General features: G+C 39.6%; 1 protein-coding gene across 2 annotated transcripts in view; it reads right to left on the bottom strand.

The window, feature by feature from the left end:
- Nucleotides 1-20,780, bottom strand: part of LOC126474952 (serine/threonine-protein kinase Nek8) — a 321,061-nt gene that overhangs the window by 154,192 nt on the left and 146,089 nt on the right. For both annotated transcript variants that reach the window (XM_050102469.1, XM_050102470.1), the window contains 2 exons: nt 14,348-14,465; nt 6,350-6,477 (listed from right to left, as the gene is read on the bottom strand). In XM_050102469.1, coding sequence (XP_049958426.1) covers nt 6,350-6,477; nt 14,348-14,465 — 246 coding nt within the window. The remainder of the gene's footprint in view (nt 1-6,349; nt 6,478-14,347; nt 14,466-20,780) is intronic.

The raw sequence follows: 20,780 nt of genomic DNA, 5'->3' as shown, positions 1-20,780 counted from the left end.
TTTGAGCGTAAATCACATGTTGTGGTAGTGTGGCTTAAGTTAAAGCAGGTTAATGAGTTATACATGGAATAGATAGTGGAATTCCAGAGTTTGTTTGGTGATTGTAAGTTCAATTGTAGTCAGTTTGGCATACCTTATGGAGATTCACTTGGCTCCAGGTAAGTCATTTCATGTGAAGGTCTTAAATGTCTGACCCTTCTCTAGCTGATGTGACACAGTTAGTATGGTCATATGAGCTATCTGCAGTGGCTCAGGAAGCTTTTGTTGATGAATGCCAAGTAGCAGAAGTGGATTGTAGTTATTCCCACAGTACATTGTCAGGTAACACAGCAGGGTCTCATTCCCGGGGTCTGATGTGCCTGGGTCACCTTTAGTTGTTAAGAAGTGGTCTCACCACGCCCTGTTAAGCACCTTAATACAGTGGATGCCAGAAATCAGATTTCTCTGCTGACAGACTGATTTTCTTGCAAACTGCACAGTGGTCATTGCAATTCTTGGACTGGTGTAGCAGACAGTAATGCCCATCCTCTCTCAGCATTGGGCAGTTCCTTAGATTCTAGGGCTTTCTCCAGTTTCCTCATCTAACATAAGTGGTGGAAATGTCTGCATTTAAATTAATTTTGGTACAAAAACAACCACAGTGGCCATATTGATACCATTTGTGCTATGCAATGTCCTGTTCGCAATGTTGATCAGTTTTCTATTAATGTACTTTCCACATCAACCTCACATCTGGCAGATGGCTCATGTGCTTGAGTTGCAATTGTTTATTTTGGGATGTTCTGTTGAGTTACAGCTCGATATTGGGGCTGCAGCTTGTTGATCATTGTGGCTACGTATCTGGGGATCAATAGGTCACAAGCAGTTTCCAAAACAGTGATCTTCTATAGCCACCAACATATGCTGTTTAGAGATCAACCAGTTGCAGTGGTAAAAAATAAAAATGTGGGAAGCCAAGTAACATTATTAGTATCCAATTCCACCTCAGTGTTGAATATTTTTGGGCTGGATTCTTTTATATCATGATTTCTAAATTACTGATCACAATAATTTAGCGTCTGCAGTCATTCCTTTTCATGGCCTTAAGTTGCTTTTGCAGCTCCACAAACAGTTGTTTGAGCCAACATTGGGTCAAGCAAGAGATTTCCTGACCAATATTCAGCTTAATCCTTCCACGCCCCCTAAGTTCTGCCATACTTGACATTTGGCATGAGAGAGGTCATTAAAGCTGAATTAGACAAACTCCAGGACTTAGAGGTTATTTTGCTTGTAACATCAAGTCAGTGAGCAATGCCATTAGTTGTGGTTAAAAAACCCTGAGGGCAATTCACCTGTGTAATGATTTCAAAACTGCAATTAATGTCCAGAATGAAGTGGAGGTTTATCCAATTCCTTGCATTGAGGACTTATTTATGCAGCTGGCTGGTGGACACTATTTTTCAAAGACTGATTTGCGAGATGCCTATCAGCAGTTGGCCCTTGATAGTAAGTCACAGCAGGTGGTCATTATTAATACACCATTTGGCCTCTAAAAATTTACCAAGTTATCTATTTGTGTTGCATCAGCTCCAGGAATTTTTCAGCATTTTATTGAGCAGAAAGTTTGCCGTTCCCAAAGTGTGCAACTTACCTGGATGATTTAATAGTCACAGATGCCACCCAGAAGAACATCAACAAAACTTACTGGCATTGTTTCAGGCAGTGAAGGGTAGTGGTTTGCATTGTAAGTTGGAAAAGTGTACTTTTTTACAGCTGGTGTCAAGTATTTAGCGCATGTCTTAAATAGGGAAGGCATTAAACTACTTGATGACCATGTTGCGGCAGCTGATGAACTGCCTGCCCCTTGGAACTTTAAAGGAGCTGCAGTAATTCCTTGTCACGGTAAATTACAACAAATTCATACCAGATGCATCAGGGGTCTCACAACCTCTCAATCAGTTTTGTAAGAAAGGTGTAAAATTTGTTTGGCCCAACATTTTTCAGCATGCTTTTATGCAGTTAAAACTTTGTTTACACACCAGTCCTTGCCTTACTATTTGGTCTCAAGAAAAGCCTAACACAGGCTACTGATGCATCACAGTATGGGATCAGTGCCATACTGCCCCACACAAATGTGGGCAGGTCAGAACAGCTGATTGGTTTTGCATCTAAGACCCTCTCAGCTGCCCAAAAGAATTACTCCCAAACAGGGAAGAGGCACTGGCCATAGTCTATGATGTTAAAGAAGTTTCACATTTTCCTGTCTGGCTCCAAATTTCACTTAGTAATGAATGATTAACTGTTGGTATCATTGTTCAGCCATACGGCTGGCTTCTCTAATAAGCCAGCTCAAGGACTGCAGCATTGGGTGCTATTTATTACCAATTATTTTTATGATATCCGTTTTTGGCCCACCACACAGCATGTGACTGATGATGTGTTGTCCAGGTTGCTCATGGATCCCAAAATGAGGTTTTATAGTTTATTTTGTGTTTAATGATGCATTACAAATGATTCTGCATGATTTTTCCATCATCACCAAGGAAGCAGTGGTATCCACAAGTCACAGCCCAGTGTTGTGCAGCACTGCTGAAGTAGTTCATCCAGGATGGTCTGTACATCCTCTTAAGGATGCCCATCCTAATTTTTGATCTTATTTCAGTAAAAAGACCAGCTCAATGTACATCAGGGAGTAATGTTGCTTACAATGGAGAACGGTAGTATTTCTCTAACTCCACTCATGCATCCTTCACTTGTTGCATTCTTCTCACTGGGAGTGTCTCACATGAAAGTGTTAGCTCAGTAGCATGTATATTGGCCTGCAATAAGCACCCATATCAGATGTGCAGTGTCATATCTGTCCACAGAGCCAAGCGAACCCTCTCCAGAAGTTTTTGTTGTGGTCTCAACCAGCTTAGCTATAGAATAGAGTACAAGAGGACTTTTGCCAGTCCCTTTCTTGGGGAGATGTGGTTGATACTGGTGGATGCCTGTCAAACTTCCCCTATACAGCACGGATACCCACCAGCACAGGGTGCTCACAACTGTTTTTGCCATAGATGATGTACCAATCACCTTGGTCTCTAACAATGGCTCCCAGTTAACGATGTCAGAATTTCAGGCCTTATGTAGTTTCAATGGTATCCAGCATGGCAGAGCAGCTGGTCCAGTCTTGTAAGACCCAAATTAGAAAGGCAGTGCAAACTATGCCAGAAGAGGAGGCTCTTTCACACTTAGCCACGTACCCACCATCATGGTAATTGGGCGTAGTCCAGCATAGCTCCTGCATGGACAACAGCCCCACAGGTTATTTAATCTTTTGTGTCCTACCCCCCACCTTCAGCAGTTCCATTGTATGCCTCATTTCTGGAAGGGTGTGTTGGTTTGGGTCCACATGAATTGATGTCAACTGGGATGGACAGCAGGGGTGATAGTCCAGTACAGGGGTTGCCAGCTATTTGAGGTCACAGTTAGGGACAATAGGTGCATGAGACACACAAATCAATTATGGCCATTACAGGAGCATAATTTGCCACCACTTCAGAAGCCACCTTCAGGTCATCACTTTGTATGGATAACATCAGTCCCCCCCCTTCCCCCCATTTCCCTCAAATATGAGGCAACAGGACCCCTGCACCCTGATAATGATTAAGATCACATCACATTCCTCTTCCACACTGCAGGTGGAGCAACCAATAGAGCTTGAACCACTCCATCCAATGCCACCACGACAAAGAACAGTTACTACATTTTGAACTGCTGGCTGTGCTTTCAGTTTCTCCCTCTTCCCTCCTCAGACATTTAAGACATAGACTTGGGCTCTTTTGCCCGTATGTGCCCACTAAAGAGGAGATGGATTTGGTATCCACACCTGCCAATAATACCATGGCAATGGAGGATGCGCAACCAATGATGTCGGCAGCCAGCAAACTGAATACAATGGCTGTCAACATGTGGCACCCACGTCGTGTGTTCTATAGACAGCTACTTGTTCCTTAGGTGCCAAGTTAAGGCAGCCACTGACTCATATTAGTTATGCATTTACTAGCTTAGCAACTTGACATGTGGATATTTGGCCGCTTAGACATTTGCATGTTTAGGGAAATCTCTTTTCATTTGAACTCTTGATTACATGCTGAACTGATGTTCTAGCTTGTCTTCTGGCCTCACTTGATTTTTGCTCTTCAGACGTTATAATTCCCACTGTTAATGATTTGGCATGGCTATAACATAGCACCTTGAAGCCCCCACATAAAGGTACTGTCTACTTTGAGGCTCTACACAGAACTGGGACATACCTGAAATCCCGACATGGTGCCATTCCTGCATCCAGTATTGCCATTGGGCACACCACTGTCAGGGTATCTCTCTCTGCTGCTGTGTGAAGGGATTGCCATTTTGATAGCCTGTGTTGTTCCACATATAGTCACACTTTTCACTTGGATGCTGTTGTTGCTGCAGACAATCGTATTTGCTAACTCAAGTTATATAAAATGACTGTACAATCCTGAAGAGCCAAGCAAACAGCTGGCCTGTCCTCTCAGTTGCTAGATGCATGGGGCTGTTGAGACCCTGCATGGTGTTGAGTATGGTCCTCCTGAGCCCATCAATTCCATTTTTGCATGACAGTGAGGGATCCTGCCCAACTCAATCAGCAATTTTGTGGAACAATAAAGCACATTCCTGACACACCATGATCCTGTCGCTTTCAAATTCTAACACGTTGGTAAACATTTCTCCTTCTTACATAAGGCATAACACAATCTCCTCACAAACGACCACCATTCAAATGGAAGTTCTGAATGTGAAAACTGCTTATACACAAAAAGTATATGGTGTTAATAATACCAGTTTTGTGTGAGTGTACTGCAACACTAATCATTTGCATATCAAGGCATGTATCACACATCATGGCAATTTCACACATCTTGTATGTCATCTTTATGGTGTTTGAAATTTTTAATGGCCAGCAGTGTATTATGCACATGACCACATTTTTCACTTCAGACATTCATAGTTGGCTCTCTGGAAATGAGTATATACAGTTAAATTATGAGACAGAGTTACTGACCATACTTACCTTCAGGAGACAACATTTCAGCACAATCAACAGATGGAATAGAAAATACACCACCCTAGCTTTTGGAACTGACAGTTCCTTCCTCAAGGAGGAGAGACGGATGGGTTAGAGAAGCTTAAAAAATAAGGGCAGGTAACAGTGACTCCAAAATGACTGGGTCTCATCAGTTGTGTGGACAAGGAGAAAAAAAGTTGAAAAGGGGTGGGAGGTGTCAGAGACGTTAGTCACAGGTAGTTCAGGGGCTAAGCACTGTGCTAACTTTAGTAAAGAGATCTTAATTTCCCTTTGCCCCCACAATAGGTTGGTCCTTCTTATTTTGGGGATTGAATGCTGGTAGGCATTTCCTTTTCAACCTTCCCCAACCTACCTCTTCCTCCTCCCTGAGGAAAGAGCTGTTAGATCTAGAATAGAAATTTCACCACCACAAGATAAGTACTTGTCAGCAGTTCTATATTTTTAATTTATAGTTTTCTTGAATGAATATTCCTTTTGATAAAAATGTATATCCTCTCTTTGTACTTCCTAAGGAAGTGTGTGTTGCTGAAGTCGTTACCGTGTATTCACTCCATGTGCAGTCTTGTTCATGTGGCAGTGCTTATAAGAAAAGTTACATATTGTTCTGGCTGAATCACATAGAACAAAAAAAATGCTGTCTGTTCCTACAAATGTGTCAATCAAACAATGATAGAGAAGTCAAACAATGGAAACTCCAGATAGGAATATCAACAGTGTTGGAAAAGACAGATTGCTTCTTACCATAAAGAAGACATGTCAAGTTGCAGACAGGCACAATTAAAAGACACTTACATAAACCTTTCAGCCACAGCCTTTATCAGTAAAAGAGAGATGCGCACATTATTCTCAGACACAAGCAAGCACTGCACAGCAACTGCCAATTCCAGCATCTTGAGGCGGAATGCTGACCCAAGATGCTGGAATTGACAGTTGTGTGTGCATGAGGTTTCCTTGCTTGTGTGTATGCATATGGTGTGTTGTCTCTCTTCTACTGATAAAGGCTGTGGCCAAACACTTTATGTAAGTGTCTAATTGTGTCTGTCTGTAACTTGACATGTCTTTTCCTACATTATTAAAGATAGAAAAGAACTATCTCTGAATCATTTGGTTGAGAAATATGCACAGGTGAAGTAGATTACTGGGATTTTTTAGGGTTACGAGTAGCAGATCTGAACACAGCCATCCTGCAATATATAACAGAGCTTGCTGACATGTTCAGTGAGATGTAACCATCAGAGTTTTCTACTGAAATTACATATGGATTATACTACGTACCAACAAGCTTTGGTCGCAAGCAATTATTCCAGTCACCATGACCCAAACAACCAAATGTGCCATCTCCACATGTCATTAGCATTCCAGAGTCACTTACAAATACACTGTAGCCATCTCCTGCTCCAACTCTGTAATGAAAGTGTTCAAAATCATCAGCAGTACCTAAGTATTAAATTTGTCTACATACTTATCTCTCCTTTATTGAAACTATGGAAAATCCAGGATGGAATGTAACAATATTATGATAGATATGAGCAACTTTGCATAAAATTTAAGAAGAATTACTATACCTGTACTAAAAGACAAACTTCCATATTAAAGTGTTGTTACTGTGTAGCAGTGTGAGGAAAAGAAAGAAATGGGAGGAAAAGTAGGAGAGATGCATGTGACTTGTGAAGGTAAATATCTGTTGCCTATATACTTCATTTTGGGATAAATTTTTTAAATCAAAAGTGTGATGCAAGGTATTCAACAGAAAAATTAGTAGCAGTACATAACGTGAATGGGAAGCTTGCGAGTGCCAGAGAGCAGTTCCTCCCACAACCAAAATCAGAATAAAATAATAATAATAATAATAATAAATGAAAGATTGGAAAACTCCTGTAAAGTAACATAAAAACATGAATAAAAAACTGGGACAGTTTAAAAATTTTTTGCCAGTAAAACAAGCAGTATTTTAAACATAGCTGCACAACAGCAACGGTTCCACGTAATAAAATTATAAACAGCCGACCAGTTGCAATGGATGAAGAATTCTTTACCTAGGTTTCAACAAATTTAAATTTGTCTTCTTCAGAAGGTGCCCTAAGGACAATGAACATCATAGCTTACATTAGAAAGGTATGAAACTTAAGTCAAGAATAGATTTTAACACAAATTAGAGAGCTCTTGCATTACAAAAATATGAGAACGATGACTGGTACTTACAATTTTACATTAGTATGGACTAATAATAATAATTAGTAAAACAAGCATTAATAAACAAATGTCCAAACTCAGCCTTACCCTACATGGCTCAGATGATAGCTGAAAAGGAATGCAACTGGTTCACTGCAAATAGTGTAAGTATCAGTATTACAAAGACTCATGTATACAGTTTGAAATAAACAGAAAAGACCTGGTAGCACCAGAATTAGTGATTTATGGTCCTCTGTTAAATGAAATGCAGTGTGCAAAATTCCTTCGGGTACAATTGGATCAAGTTTAGCTAGGCTTATGGCTAATTTTTCTCTTAGAAGCACATTTCACATACACCACTTTGTAAGACTGGATGAACATTTGCACTGTCAGGGAGAGGTACTTAAGGACATTTGAGTTGTTACACCATTACTACTGGTAAATAGTAGCTAAAAATCAGGGTCGTAGCCCAGAATACAATTACAAACTTTCATAAAGGATCATTATGAAAACTGTCCCTGTATACTTATTTTGTAATTAAAACTGCAGTTCAGATATCAGCAAATTTGAGAAACTCCTGACTCTGGCACAAGGGATTAAAGTTCATGGTACATCTTGCTTCCTTGATAAATGTCTCCATTGGAGAACTTCGTGACAGAAAATCATCCCTTGAAAACATTATAACATATACAACTCAAAACACACACTGTGTCAGTTTTGAAGCTCACCATTTCAGGCCACCATAGAGTAGAGTCACAGGTGGAAATCTTCCTTCCTTCAAGTTACCAAGTCCAGTGGAGACATCTTAAGATAAGGTCAGTCAAAATATTATAAATAGTAGCAGGATAAATAGTAAAGTCAAATTATCATTATACCCATTGTGAATGTTTTAAATTTGTGGTTTATTTATATTTGAGATGGAGTCAGCCACTTTTTTAATTTGGTACAATTTATTACTCCTTTAACTAGTTTTGGAGCCCTTGCAGGCTCATAATAAGATGGAGGTGTCACAGGAGCATTATTTTCTGGACCATTTGCAGCCAGACGTTAAGAGTCATTGTGATTGCATTGGTCTTGGTTTGACCACCACAATGATTTACTGGGCATAGTCATTTTTGAGGTGGTGTGCCATTGCCTTCTCCAGATCTGTGAATATACTTACCCATGCAGATGTGTAGGGACCAATAGTTTAACTTTTGTTGCCAAACCACAACACTACTTGGCATTTTGCACATTAATGAACATTTCCAAACATAAAAGAGGTCGTAAGTGAAAGAAATGTTAACTGTGAGCCACATTTCAGCCCCAACCCTTCAGTATCATAGTCCAGCATGTAACCACTGATCAACTGAGAGACATCTTTTTAGGAAACAGCCAATGAACAGGTGTTCACTATCGAAATAAAGGGTACATGCTTACTATTTCTCTCCATCTAGGTGTGCTCTTATGGGTGTATTTACTGTCTGCAAAAATTACTGACAGTGCCAATGTTCTCCTTAACCTAGCTTTACAGACTGAAAAAGTTATTTCCAGTTTCTTAGCAATTTAAGCCCATGTTTGGTAGTTAAAAATTTAATAGAAACTGTATAGATACTGGTATTCATTTCTACATACAATTGTTGTAAGAGAGATTCAGTCATTATTTACTGCTGTCATTTCAAACTCCATATATGAGACTGTTCACTGTAAACAGTTGAAAATTCCGTTTCTCACTCTGCCACTAAGTATCCATGAAATGCCTTTAAACATTTTTACATCGATTAGGAGTCCTCTGCATGTGCTCTTATGGCAGTATTCACTATCTGCACTAATTACTGACAGTGCCAATGTTCTCCTTAACCTAGCTTTACAGATTGAAAAGTTATTTCCAGTTTCAACAGTGTGTGAGTTTTGACTCAATCTGTGAAATTTTGCTAGTCATATTTGATCCTACTTCACACCAAAATAATCTGAGAGTAACGTTAGCACAATGCAGATTTCAGAGTTCAGCTTGATTATAATTCACTTTTGTGCTAATCTGTGATCAACCATTTTATATAATTGACCCTAGAAGAATTTTCCTGTGATTTCAGTTACATTCTAGATTATATAATGAAACAAACTGAATAATACTTTGTATGATCTGTGTTGTACATCATTAATCACTTCTTTGCTAAAAGTACTTGTAAAGGTTTAACAAAGTACCAGTAAGCTACATTATTTTATAGTAGGATAGACATGAAAGGAATTCAGAGTATTTTAAATAAATTGATTTGTAACCTCTGGTTGATTTAAAAAAATACACCAAGTTAAATAAAAATATTTTAATATATACATCTTACAACTACATCTTTGCACTATTTTTCTACATAGTCTCCATAGCGATTGAGGCACTTATCGTATCTCTTCACAAGCTTTGAAATTCCTTCTGCATAAAAATCACCCGCTTGTGCCTGGAGCCAGCCTGTGACCGCATCTTTGAGCTCTTCGTCATCATCAAACCGCTGTGACCCGAGCCATTTCTTCAAATGCATGAAGAGATGATAATCACTTGGCGCCAGGTCTGGGCTGTAAGGTGGATGGTTGATAACGTCCCACTTGAAGGACTCAAGAAGGGCCGTTGTTCTGCGAGCAGAGTGAGGACGGGCGTTATCGTGCAAAAAAACGATACCGGAAGTCAGCATACCACGGCGTTTGTTCTGTGTAGCCCGTCGTAACTTTTTTATTGTTTCACAGTACACGGCTTGATTAATGGTCATACCATGTTCCATGAATTCAACCAACAACACCCCTTTGGCATCCCAAAACACCGTTGCCATCAGTTTTCTGGCAGAAAAATCTTGCGAGGCTTTTCTTGGTTTGGTAGGCGAATTTGAATGTGCCCACATCTTTGATTGTTCTTTTGTCTCAGGGTTCACGTACTTAATCCAGGTTTCGTCACCGGTCACGATTCTGTTTAACAATGGTTCTCCTTCGTCCTCATAACGTGACAGAAAGTCTAATGCAGAGGCCATTCTTTGAGTTTTGTGGTGGTCGGTAAGAATTTTGGGCACCCATCGTGCACAGAACTTACGGTAACCCAATCTTGCTGTCACTATCTCGTACAAGAGAGTCTTAGAAATCTGTGGAAAACCAGTAGGCAACTCCGAGATTGAGAAACGTCGATTTTCACGAACTTTTGCATCAACTGTCTGAACGAGTTCGTCAGTCACCAATGATGGTCTACCACTCCTCTCTTCATCATGAACGTTTTCTCGTCCACTTTTAAATAAACGTACCCATTCACGGACAACTCCTTCACTCATAACTCTAGGTCCGTACACGGCACAAAGCTCACGATGAATAGCTGCTGCAGAATATCCTTTGGCTGTAAAAAACCTTATGACAACACGCACTTCACATTTGGCGGGGTTTTCTATTGCAGCACACATTTCAAACTGCCACAAAAACTAAACTAGCGCAGGTACGACGTTCACTCGACCATGGCTTGATGTCGACTGACCTGTTGAGTGCGTGAACGCACAGATGGCGTTGCTACTCCCCCCACAACCCGCACTGTGACCAATCGGAGGTTACTTTCTGAACCGCCCTCGTATATAAGAATCCTGTTCGCACAGCATGTTAATTGTTCCATAAAATTAAGAGAATTCACCCATAACCAAACTTTATGGGATTCAGATATGTTGGCTGTGAATCATTCAACCGTCTTTGGAGCATTGCCAACAGACTTCTTTTTTTATTGATTGTTGTTTTACATCCTTCATCCCATATGAGTCAGAGGTGGCCTGTCTGCAGTACAAAATCTTGCTGTGCAGCCAAAATCTTTTACAATATAATTAGAAACATTACAAAGAAGACTAAAGGATTTAGAAAAAAATATTTATTTTGAGAAATATGTCCACTTTCATTCAAAAGGAGCACAGCACTTTCACAAAAAGCTGTGTCATTGCGTCAAATATGGCTTAGCATTTACTGATTTACATTGCTGTTTCTCAAATAAAGTAGCTATCAAGATTTGTAACTAAGAGGCATATCTGCAGTACATCCCTACTTGCAATGTAAATTTGCAACCAACATTGCTATAGGCCATGTAGAAAAACAGGAATTTAAATTCTTGATCAAGACAGTTAAATAATATGTGGAAGAAGTGGCTAAAGAGGTACTGATATGTTTTTAATTTTCAATGTTCTTTATACGTGTCAGATGGGAGATTGAATGAGAGAGTATAAATTTACTTGGAACTCTAGAGAAAGAAACAAAGTTTACTTGAAAATAATTTTTTGTCTTTTTTTGTAACTCACTGTGCAAATCACAGTGAAACTGAAGTAGATTTTTATCACTAGTAATAAATACTATCAAGTACCAAATTTACTGGGAACAAAATGTAAATTTCCAAGATCCTTAACAAGATCTCTGAGAGGCAATATTATTAATGCTTAGATTGCTTCTGCATAAATACGTCATTTACTTCAGGTGCACTGCCCCTGGAAGATGACTCATTTAGACAGCAGAGAATGAAAAATGCAAAATAAACCAGCATACTTGTCTTTAGGCCATAATGCTGATACTTCTGACAGCAAAATGTACTGAATTGAGTTTACTGATTAGTTTATTTATGTGTTGACTCAATTTTAACTTGCTATCCAGTCGTACACCAAGAAAGTTTACACACTGTTTTTCATTTACTGTAGGGCCATGAATCTCTGATTCTGGTGCTACCAGGTCTTCTCTGTTTGTTTGAAACTGTATACATGAGTCTTGGTAATACTGATACTTGATATTTTTGTAGTGAACCAGTTGCATTCCTGTTCAGCTATCACCTAAACCATGTAGTACCACGTAGTTGAGTTTGGACACTTGTTTGTTATGCTCATTGCACCATATGAGCTATTTTAGCATCATTGATGGACTTGTGTGTTTAAATCTGGCCTACATCCAATCCACTGCAGAGTGAGAGAATCCACTCTGCAGGCAGCTTTGGATAATTCCCTTCCATAACTTCTGACCCTAGTTATATGTTGTTAGCAGAAGCTCATGTACTGAACTTTGAAGTGTAGGAAACAACATGTACAGTGAAACTTTTGGTTGTGAGAAGCTTGCTAGGATGTGTCATCTATTAGAGGATTCTCTACTAAAGCTAAATTTCAGGTTCAGTTCCCAATCTAGTCAGAATCACAGGGAGAAACTCCTGTGCTCCTGGTACAACTGCCAAAACTGGGCCCTCTCTTCCCATGAAAAATTAGCTTTCTGCAATTTTTTCTATGTATACTGATAAATTTTAACTTTATATGTAAGTGCAATAAAAAAGATACACAGAAAAACTGAATGTACAATGAGATCTGATACAAAAATTAATTGGTTCAACATGTAGTGAAGTGATTAGCAAAGAATTTTAAGATTTTCAATGCAGTAGTACACGCCAGAGTTTCATTAACACTAGAATAATAACCAAATACCTAATACCTATGTCAGGACTACTTCCAATGGTCTTATGACACCAGAGGCTTGAGCAATGCAGTTGATGACTGGTGGCAGAGCATATATTTGTTTGCATGACAATTCAGTTTACCTGAACAGAATAAATTCTTCATGACATTCTTGCCATGTCAGATTGAACTTCAATCCTAAACTTTTGACAGTTTCCTCTGGTTTCATCATCAGATTTCAGTTGGCCTTTATATAATTTATTTAGTTAGCAGAATTATGTCATGAAAACATCGCAAACTTACGTAACTTCCATATGTTACCAGAGATCGTCAACATTTGTGTCTGAACAACATTGGTAGCAATTCTGATTTCATTATATGGTGGATCACTCAGTCAGTGTCTCTGTAGCCTTTCAGTTTCTAGTACTTTACAGCAATAATTGTGCAGCTAGCATCCCAGATAAAGACACTGTTACACATTCTGATCTCAGCAGCTTCTTTGATAATGGAATCCCTGTAGGTAGATGCATGAGATAATATTTCCATTTCATCAAACATAATCTTATGTTTGTTTGTGAAACCACATTCAGAAACAGCATATTTGTTGGAACCATAGTATTTAGTGTGGTGTCAGTGATCTCTGGAGTGTTCATATTAACTGACTAATGTAAATGCTACCATATTTACAAGGTATTTTATAAATTCCAGAAACGGCAAGAAAAAGGCTTTCTTTTACTGGATGCAGTAAAGAAGAGTTTATTTATGAATGTTACTGTGAAAAATTATGTTGTTGTATTACACAAACAGAATGTAACTGTCTACAAGCACAGTGACTAACAACTCTTGTAATTACAGTAAAACTATCGACTTGACCACAGGTATTTATTTTATTTCTTTCATTCTCATGTGTTTTGGCATTACACCATTTTTAAAAGGACAAAATCCTATGAAACACTTAAGGATGAAAGAAATAAATGAAATATTTGCACTCAAGATGAGAGTTTTATTATAAGTGCAAGATATGACCCCCATGTCTCATACAGTTTTTATGCAATATGTATCCTATCCTGTAATATTATTAATCAGCCACAGAGGGCATATTTGTGAATTACTTTCTATCACATAGCAGATCATATCAATCAAAACTTGGGACCAGCAAAAGTACTGGCCGGAGGGGCACGTGAGCTATGCACCTCCTCCACGTTATTTGCTTGCTTCCTCCACTGTCATGTATTGCTCCAGTCCTCAGTTGGCAAAAATCAGAAGCCTTCTTCAAATAGCAAGTTCACTACAGCATCCCCTTATCACTCTTTTAGATCCTACAATACCATAGTAATGAAGCATCATTGTTGAGCATGAGTGAGCTGTGTAAGTGCCAGCTTTGTGAAACAAACATGCTGCTTTCAAGCAAATCACGTTGGTGATAGATGCACTATGTTTGGTAGAAGTTACTTCTTTATCATGGTCCATGGATGAAATGACACTGTAGAAATGGTACAGTAACAAAAGCATGTGTTTACATTCAAAGGTCAGGAGATATGCTTTTTCTCATATAAGGAGGATAGGATTATGAGAGGTGGAAGAAATCATACTTGTGACACTTGAAAATGAATATGACAGTTACAAGTATCATATTTTCAGCATAAACAGCTTTGTCAAAAATAAGATCTCAGAGTTCACAAAAACATTCACATACCTGTGTACGGACTTTCCTTTAAGAGCCTCAACTGGTTCTGGCTGTGACTTCCACAGCTCTGTATCACCATGGCCAAGTTGTCCTTTCTTTCCTTCACCCCATGTGTAAACAACAAGCTCTAGAAAATAAATAAAAAAAGAATTTGCCTAAAACATGACAGAAACAAGAAAATTAAATAATGGAATATGTCATTTAAGACACACTAAAGATAAAATCATGTATAGTTCATGTTAAAAGAGTGTTAACTTTGAGAGCTACACCTATATTCTGAAAAACTAATATGAAGTCAAGGCAAAGTATACATCCCCTGGTATCTAGTATTCCATGTGCATTGGAGTGCATTATGAGGGACGTTCAATAAGTGATGCAACATTTTTTTTTTTTTTTTCCTTTGAAATTCAGTTGAAAAATTTGGAATTTATTGTGGCACATTGTGAAGTATTTCCACTTCATCCCCTACAGTTTCATGAAGTTCCAATAGGAGGCAGCAATATAAGTCGTCTTCAAAATGGAGTCTGTATCAGAGGTGCATCCCAAGCAGAGAGCTGTCATTGGGTTTCATTTGGTGGAATATCAGCACACTGCAGATATTCGTAAGTGCTTGCAGAACGTCTATGGAGACTTGGCAGTGAACAAAACCAAGGTGAGTCATTAGGTGAGGCATCTGTCATCATCGCAACAAGGTTGCGCCCACCTGCCCGATCTCCTGCATGTCAGCCGGCTGTACACAGCTGTGACTCCTGTAATATTGGAATGTGCAGAAGGTCTCATTTGAGGTGATTGATGGATCACAATCAAACACCTTACTGCTCAGATTGATGTCTCTGGTGGTGGTGGTAGCACACTCATCCACCAGTTAGGGTACTCAAGGTGTGTGCCTGCTGGGTTCCTCGCTGCCAGCAGAAGATTGTAAAGAGCAACGACAGGCTATCTGTGTAGAATTGCTCACCAATTACAAGGCTGATCAAGACAATTATTTGTTGAACTCTGTCATTGGTGCTGAAATGTGGTTCATTACTTCAAAGTGGACACAAAACAGCGATCCATGGAGTGGTGCCCACACCACCTGTACTCCAAAGAAAAAGTTCAAAGCTGCACTCTTAGCCAGTAAAGACATGACGACAGTCTTCTGGGACTCTGAAAGGTTTATTCTGTTTGATGTCCTCCCTCATGGTGCAATGATCAATGCTGAAGTGAATTGTGCTACCCTCAGGAAACTGAAGAAACTACTTCAGTGTTTCCATCTCCAAAAAAATGTAAACAAATTTCTTCTTCTCCATGACAGTGCAAGGCCTCACACAAGTCTGCACACCTGAGGGGATCTAATAAAACTTCACTGGACATTTCTTTTTCATCCCCCCCAACAACCTGGATCTCACACTTCTTGACTTCCATCTGTTTGGCCCAAAGAAAAACGTGCTACATGGAAAGCTGTACTTGGATCATGGGGAGCAAGATGCTGGTTCTGATGTCAATCAATAGAGTGGTATCATGTGGGCATATAGGCCATCCCAATAAGATAGTGTAAGTTCATTGCACTGAATGGAGCTTCAGTTTAAAAATAGGATTTTGTAGTCGAAAACTAAAGCTAAACTCTGTCCAAACAGACCTTCAAGGCTGAATGGTACCGTCTAACCACAATGTCATCCTCAACCCACAGGCAACATCAGGTGTGGATATGGAGGGGCATGTGGTCAGCACATTGCTCTCCCAGCTGTTGCCATTTTTCATGACCGGAGCCAGTACTTACCAACCAAGTACCTCCTCAATTGGCCTCATAAGGGCTGAGTGCACACTGCTTGCCTGCTTGCCAACAGTGCTTGGCAGACTGGATGGTTACCAATCCAAGTTCTAGCCAAGCCCATCAGTGCTTAACTTTGGTGACCTGTTGGGAAACGGTGTTACCACTGTGGTAAGGTTGTTGGCTTTGCAGCCAAAAGAGTGGTGAATAATATGGTGTATAGGAATCCTGAATAAATAAAGCTGCTTTAAGAAAAAATGTGTTACATTATGCCCTGAGTGCCCCTTGCAGAATTACTGATTAACTGTCTGTGCAGGCTGTAATTAGTCTAAACTCCCAATGGTAGTGATATATAGGGGTTTGTAGTATGTTCGTAGAATCCTCACTTAAGAGAGTTTTTGAAACTTTGTAAGTAGGCTTTCAAAGGATAGTTAACATCTACAATCAAACAGCTGCCAGTCCAGGTTTTTTCAGGCTCTCAGTGACACTCTACTATGAGTCAAACAAACCTGTGACTATTTGTACTACCGTTCATGGGTGGCAGGGGGCAACTTTGAAATATTCAGTGGGAACCCCCATTTTTTACGGCTGATTACAATTCTGCAGCACAGTCTACATACGTTTTGTATGGAGCATTTTCTTCATTTCACCACAGATGGCGCTGTAATAGGAGGAACAGAAATGGGGACACAATTGTAATTTATAATATTCTACCCAATAGCCCTTGAATACCCAGTGGCCCATGGGCCCCATCTCCATGCTGTGAGGGTAGGACAGGTCAATATGTCATAACTTCTAATTTGAAACCTCATTCATAATGTTGAATTCTTCTGACATATCGAACAGGGGACTACTTGACTCACCACTGTGGGTGTGGCCTGAGGCAAACACTACTTTACTTTTCGAATTAGAGTTAGTGTTCAAACATAGTACTGCCAACTTTAATACACTTAATGATCCACTTTTCAAATGACCAAACACAGGACAGAAGCATATCTGTGGGAATGTCAGTATAGGCGTTTCTGATGCAGGCAACCATGTCGTCATAGCCTGTCTGCACTTGCTGGTACAGTTTATCTTTTAAATATCCCCACAGAAGGAAATCAAGTGATAACAAATCCAGTTACCTAGTAGGCCAGTTAAAGGGCCAGCTCCGCCTACCCACCGACCAGTGTAAACACAGTCTAACACCTCCAGTGCTTCAATTGGATACTGCACTGCAATTGGATACCACACTGGACAACTGTCATGTCGAAACCATATACTTTGTCAAACATTTAGGGCAACATCCTACAGTTATATGGTAGTTCCTGTTTCAAAAACGTTCAGTATTTGTGTCCATTCAATGTGCCATCAATAAAATATGGACCAATGAGGTTGTTCCCCATGATGCCACCCCATTTGCTAACCGACCAAGGACATTGATGATCAACTTGCTGTAAACAGTGAGGATTGCCTACACTCTAGAAATGAACATTATGCTGGTTAACACAACCATGATTTGTGAGTGTAGCATCATAGCAAAATAATACCTTGGCAAAGAGCATGGTGGTCCTTTGCATTTGTTGACATGGCCATTCACAAGCCTTAACTGAGAGTTAAGGAAATCAGTACCATGAAGTTCTTGATGCATTGACATGTGTTACGAATGATACTTATTAAGATGCAGTATTGTGTCAATACTACCTATGGACATACCAGAATAATGGTATAATTGTCAGGCACTTATCCATGGGCTGTGGTGGCATGTCGATAGTACGGCTATTTCGTTGCCTGCTCCTGCAACATGTTTGCTCATTTCCTTTTGCTGGTGTATTCACTGTCATCAAACATAAAGGCATTTGCAACCTTGTAAAAGAAAGAATGAAAGTGAGCTTTCTCTGAAAAACACTCAGTATACAAGGTAATAGTAGCCTCAACATTTCTCCTACATTCTCCATAAATCAGGATCATTTCAATTTTTTCTTCTGTGATTGCAACATTCATCATTCACTTGCAAGTCTGTTCTCCAAATAATAGGTGGGTGGGCAAGCAATAAATACTGTATAAGTGCTGTAATGTTCAGAGCTGCTATCTGTTCTACATCTGAATGGTACATGAGCTCCAATCACAGTGTTTTACATGTTATGATATGTGGTAGTTCACTGCATGGCCATGGTGGCATGTCAAATAGTACCCTGTTTGATATATCAGAGGAATACAATGTTGTGAATGTGGTTTCCAATTAAAAGTTATGTAATACTGGCCTGTCCTACCCTCACAGCATCAAGGTGGGGTCCCAAGTGCTATTGGATATTCAAGAGCTGTGTCATGAGTAGCATGTCATAAATTATGTTTGTGTACCCATTTCTATTCCTCCAATTACAGTGCCATCTGTAGTGAAATGAAGAAAATTGTTTCGAACAAAACACGTACAGATTTTTCTGTAGAATCATAATTCAGTAGAAGATTTTGAAGTTTCCCCCTGCCACTCACACATGGGGTGGGGTGGGGGTTGAGTGTGGTATCATTGGATGTTCCCCAAATTAGACAAATTGAAATTATAACTTTTTTTGATCCAGTTTGTAGTTGTCAAGCTATTTCAATGTCTTGAGGTCAAATGAACACCTGTATATGATCTATATTTATCATAAATTAACTCTATTTTTGTTTCCTAATAACTGCGATTAACACCAAAAAGTTTTAGGAACGTAGTAACTTTTACCACAGGTTTAGAATAGAATCTCATTTTGTGTATTTGCTACAATTATTATAGGGAATTAGTAATTTTTGTAGCTCAATAGATATAAAATCCAATCAGCAGGCTTATTTTAAAGTCATTTGGTCAATGTCCATTGCACCAGCCAAAATGCAGCCTTGTTTGACATTCATAAACTGCTGGAAATCACCCTGGCTACCCTCAAAAAATTGGCAGCTGCTGCAAATTAGCATGCTGGAAGAGCTTTTAAGTGTTGTATATCTGTGGTACTAGAGGTACCTCAAGCACTATCTTTTTCTGTGTATTGTGTCTCCACTGCAGAAAGTATGGATATGTTGCTACTCATCCACTTGACTGCGAGTAGCATTTGAGTGGTAGAGCTAGGTATTCTGTATAGGGTGGACAGGGACCAGGGAGGACTCAGGGTGTCACACCAACCTGCTGTATTTTGTATAGGGTGGACTGGGACCAGAGAGGACTCAGGGTGTCATACCAACCTGCCTGATGAACAATTTGGAGGTGTTGTCCTTCATTGAAACTGAAACTGAACCAGTGAGACTCACTTCACCTGTTTCAGGGAAGCCTCTTTGGTCTGGTGTCAAGAGGAGGCAAATGCAAAAGGGTAGGAGTCTATTAATCATCAGCAGTTCAAATGTACAGTGAACAATGGTACCTCTAAGGGAAATGGCAGCAAGAGACAAGCAAGGGCACCACGTGCACTCAGTGTGTATGCCTGTGGGGCCTCAGCCAACATGTTGAAGAGGCTACTCCAGCAGTCATTGAGGGAACTGGGTGCAAGGAAATCAGTGCTTGTTGGAACAAATGGTGCCTGACTCCTGGCTTCTGAGGTCATACTTGTATCAGTCGAGTGGCTGGCAGAGAAGATTGAGAAGACCAGCCTTGTGCATGTGAAGCTCACAGTTTGCAACATTGTTCCCAGAACTGATCATGACCCATTGGTTCTCAGTCAAATGGAATGACTGAACCAGAAACTTTGGAAGTTCTGTGACGAGCTAGCTATGACTTCCTGGAAACTCAAAAGTATCAGTGTAAGACCACAAGAAATGCTTCCCACAGGTGAGAGTGTTAAAATTGTAGCGGTTAGCTGCCAAAGCATTCAAAACAAAGAGCCAGAGTTTGAAGCACTTGTGAAAAGCAGAGAAGCTCACCTAACACTAGGACCACAAAATTGGTTGAAACATGAAATTGATAGCAGCTAGAATTTGGAGAACATTTAAGTATATGTCGAAGGGCTAGGCTAATGGGAAATGGAGTTGATGTATTTGTCACAGTAAACAAGAAATTTGAATCCACTGAAATAGAAATTGAAGCTATATGTGAGACTGTTTGGTTTAGACTCTGTATCAGGGGTGGGCATAAAATCGTAATTGCATCTTTCTATCACCCATCAGACCCATCTCCTAATGTAATCAAAAACCATAGGAAAAACCTCACTTTGCATGTACATAAGTTCTCCAATCATAGTGTAATCATTGGTGGAGACTTTAATCATCCATCTATCAACAGGCAGAATTACAGTTTTGTTAGTGGTGGGCATGATAAGACATCCTGTGAAACATTAATAAATGCCTTCTCTGAAAACTATCCAGAGCAGATAGTTCGGTACCCCACTCATGATGGAAATATATTGGATCTAATAGCAACAAATAGATCTGACCATTTAGAGGATGTCCACATCATAAAGGGTATCAGTGATCATGATGTGGTTGTGGCAACAATGATTAACAAAGTATGAAGGGCAATTCTAACAAGCAGAAAGATATATATGTCCAGTAATATAGATTAAAAAATCAGTAGGGTTCTACCTCAAAGAAGAACCTGAAACTTTCAGCACAGTACAGGAGCATTTAGAGGTACTACAGCTCAAGTTTAAAAGAATACTTGATCATGGATTGGGTAGATAATATACCCAGTAGAACAGCTCATAGTGTGAGGGGCCCACCATGGTACACAGTCACTGTAAAGAAACTTCT

The sequence above is a fragment of the Schistocerca serialis genome, chromosome 4 (assembly GCF_023864345.2).
Source record: "Schistocerca serialis cubense isolate TAMUIC-IGC-003099 chromosome 4, iqSchSeri2.2, whole genome shotgun sequence".
In the NCBI taxonomy this organism is placed as follows: domain Eukaryota; kingdom Metazoa; phylum Arthropoda; class Insecta; order Orthoptera; family Acrididae; genus Schistocerca; species Schistocerca serialis.
The sequence above is the reverse complement of the archived record's forward strand: the minus strand, read 5'-3'. Positions and strand labels throughout refer to the sequence as shown.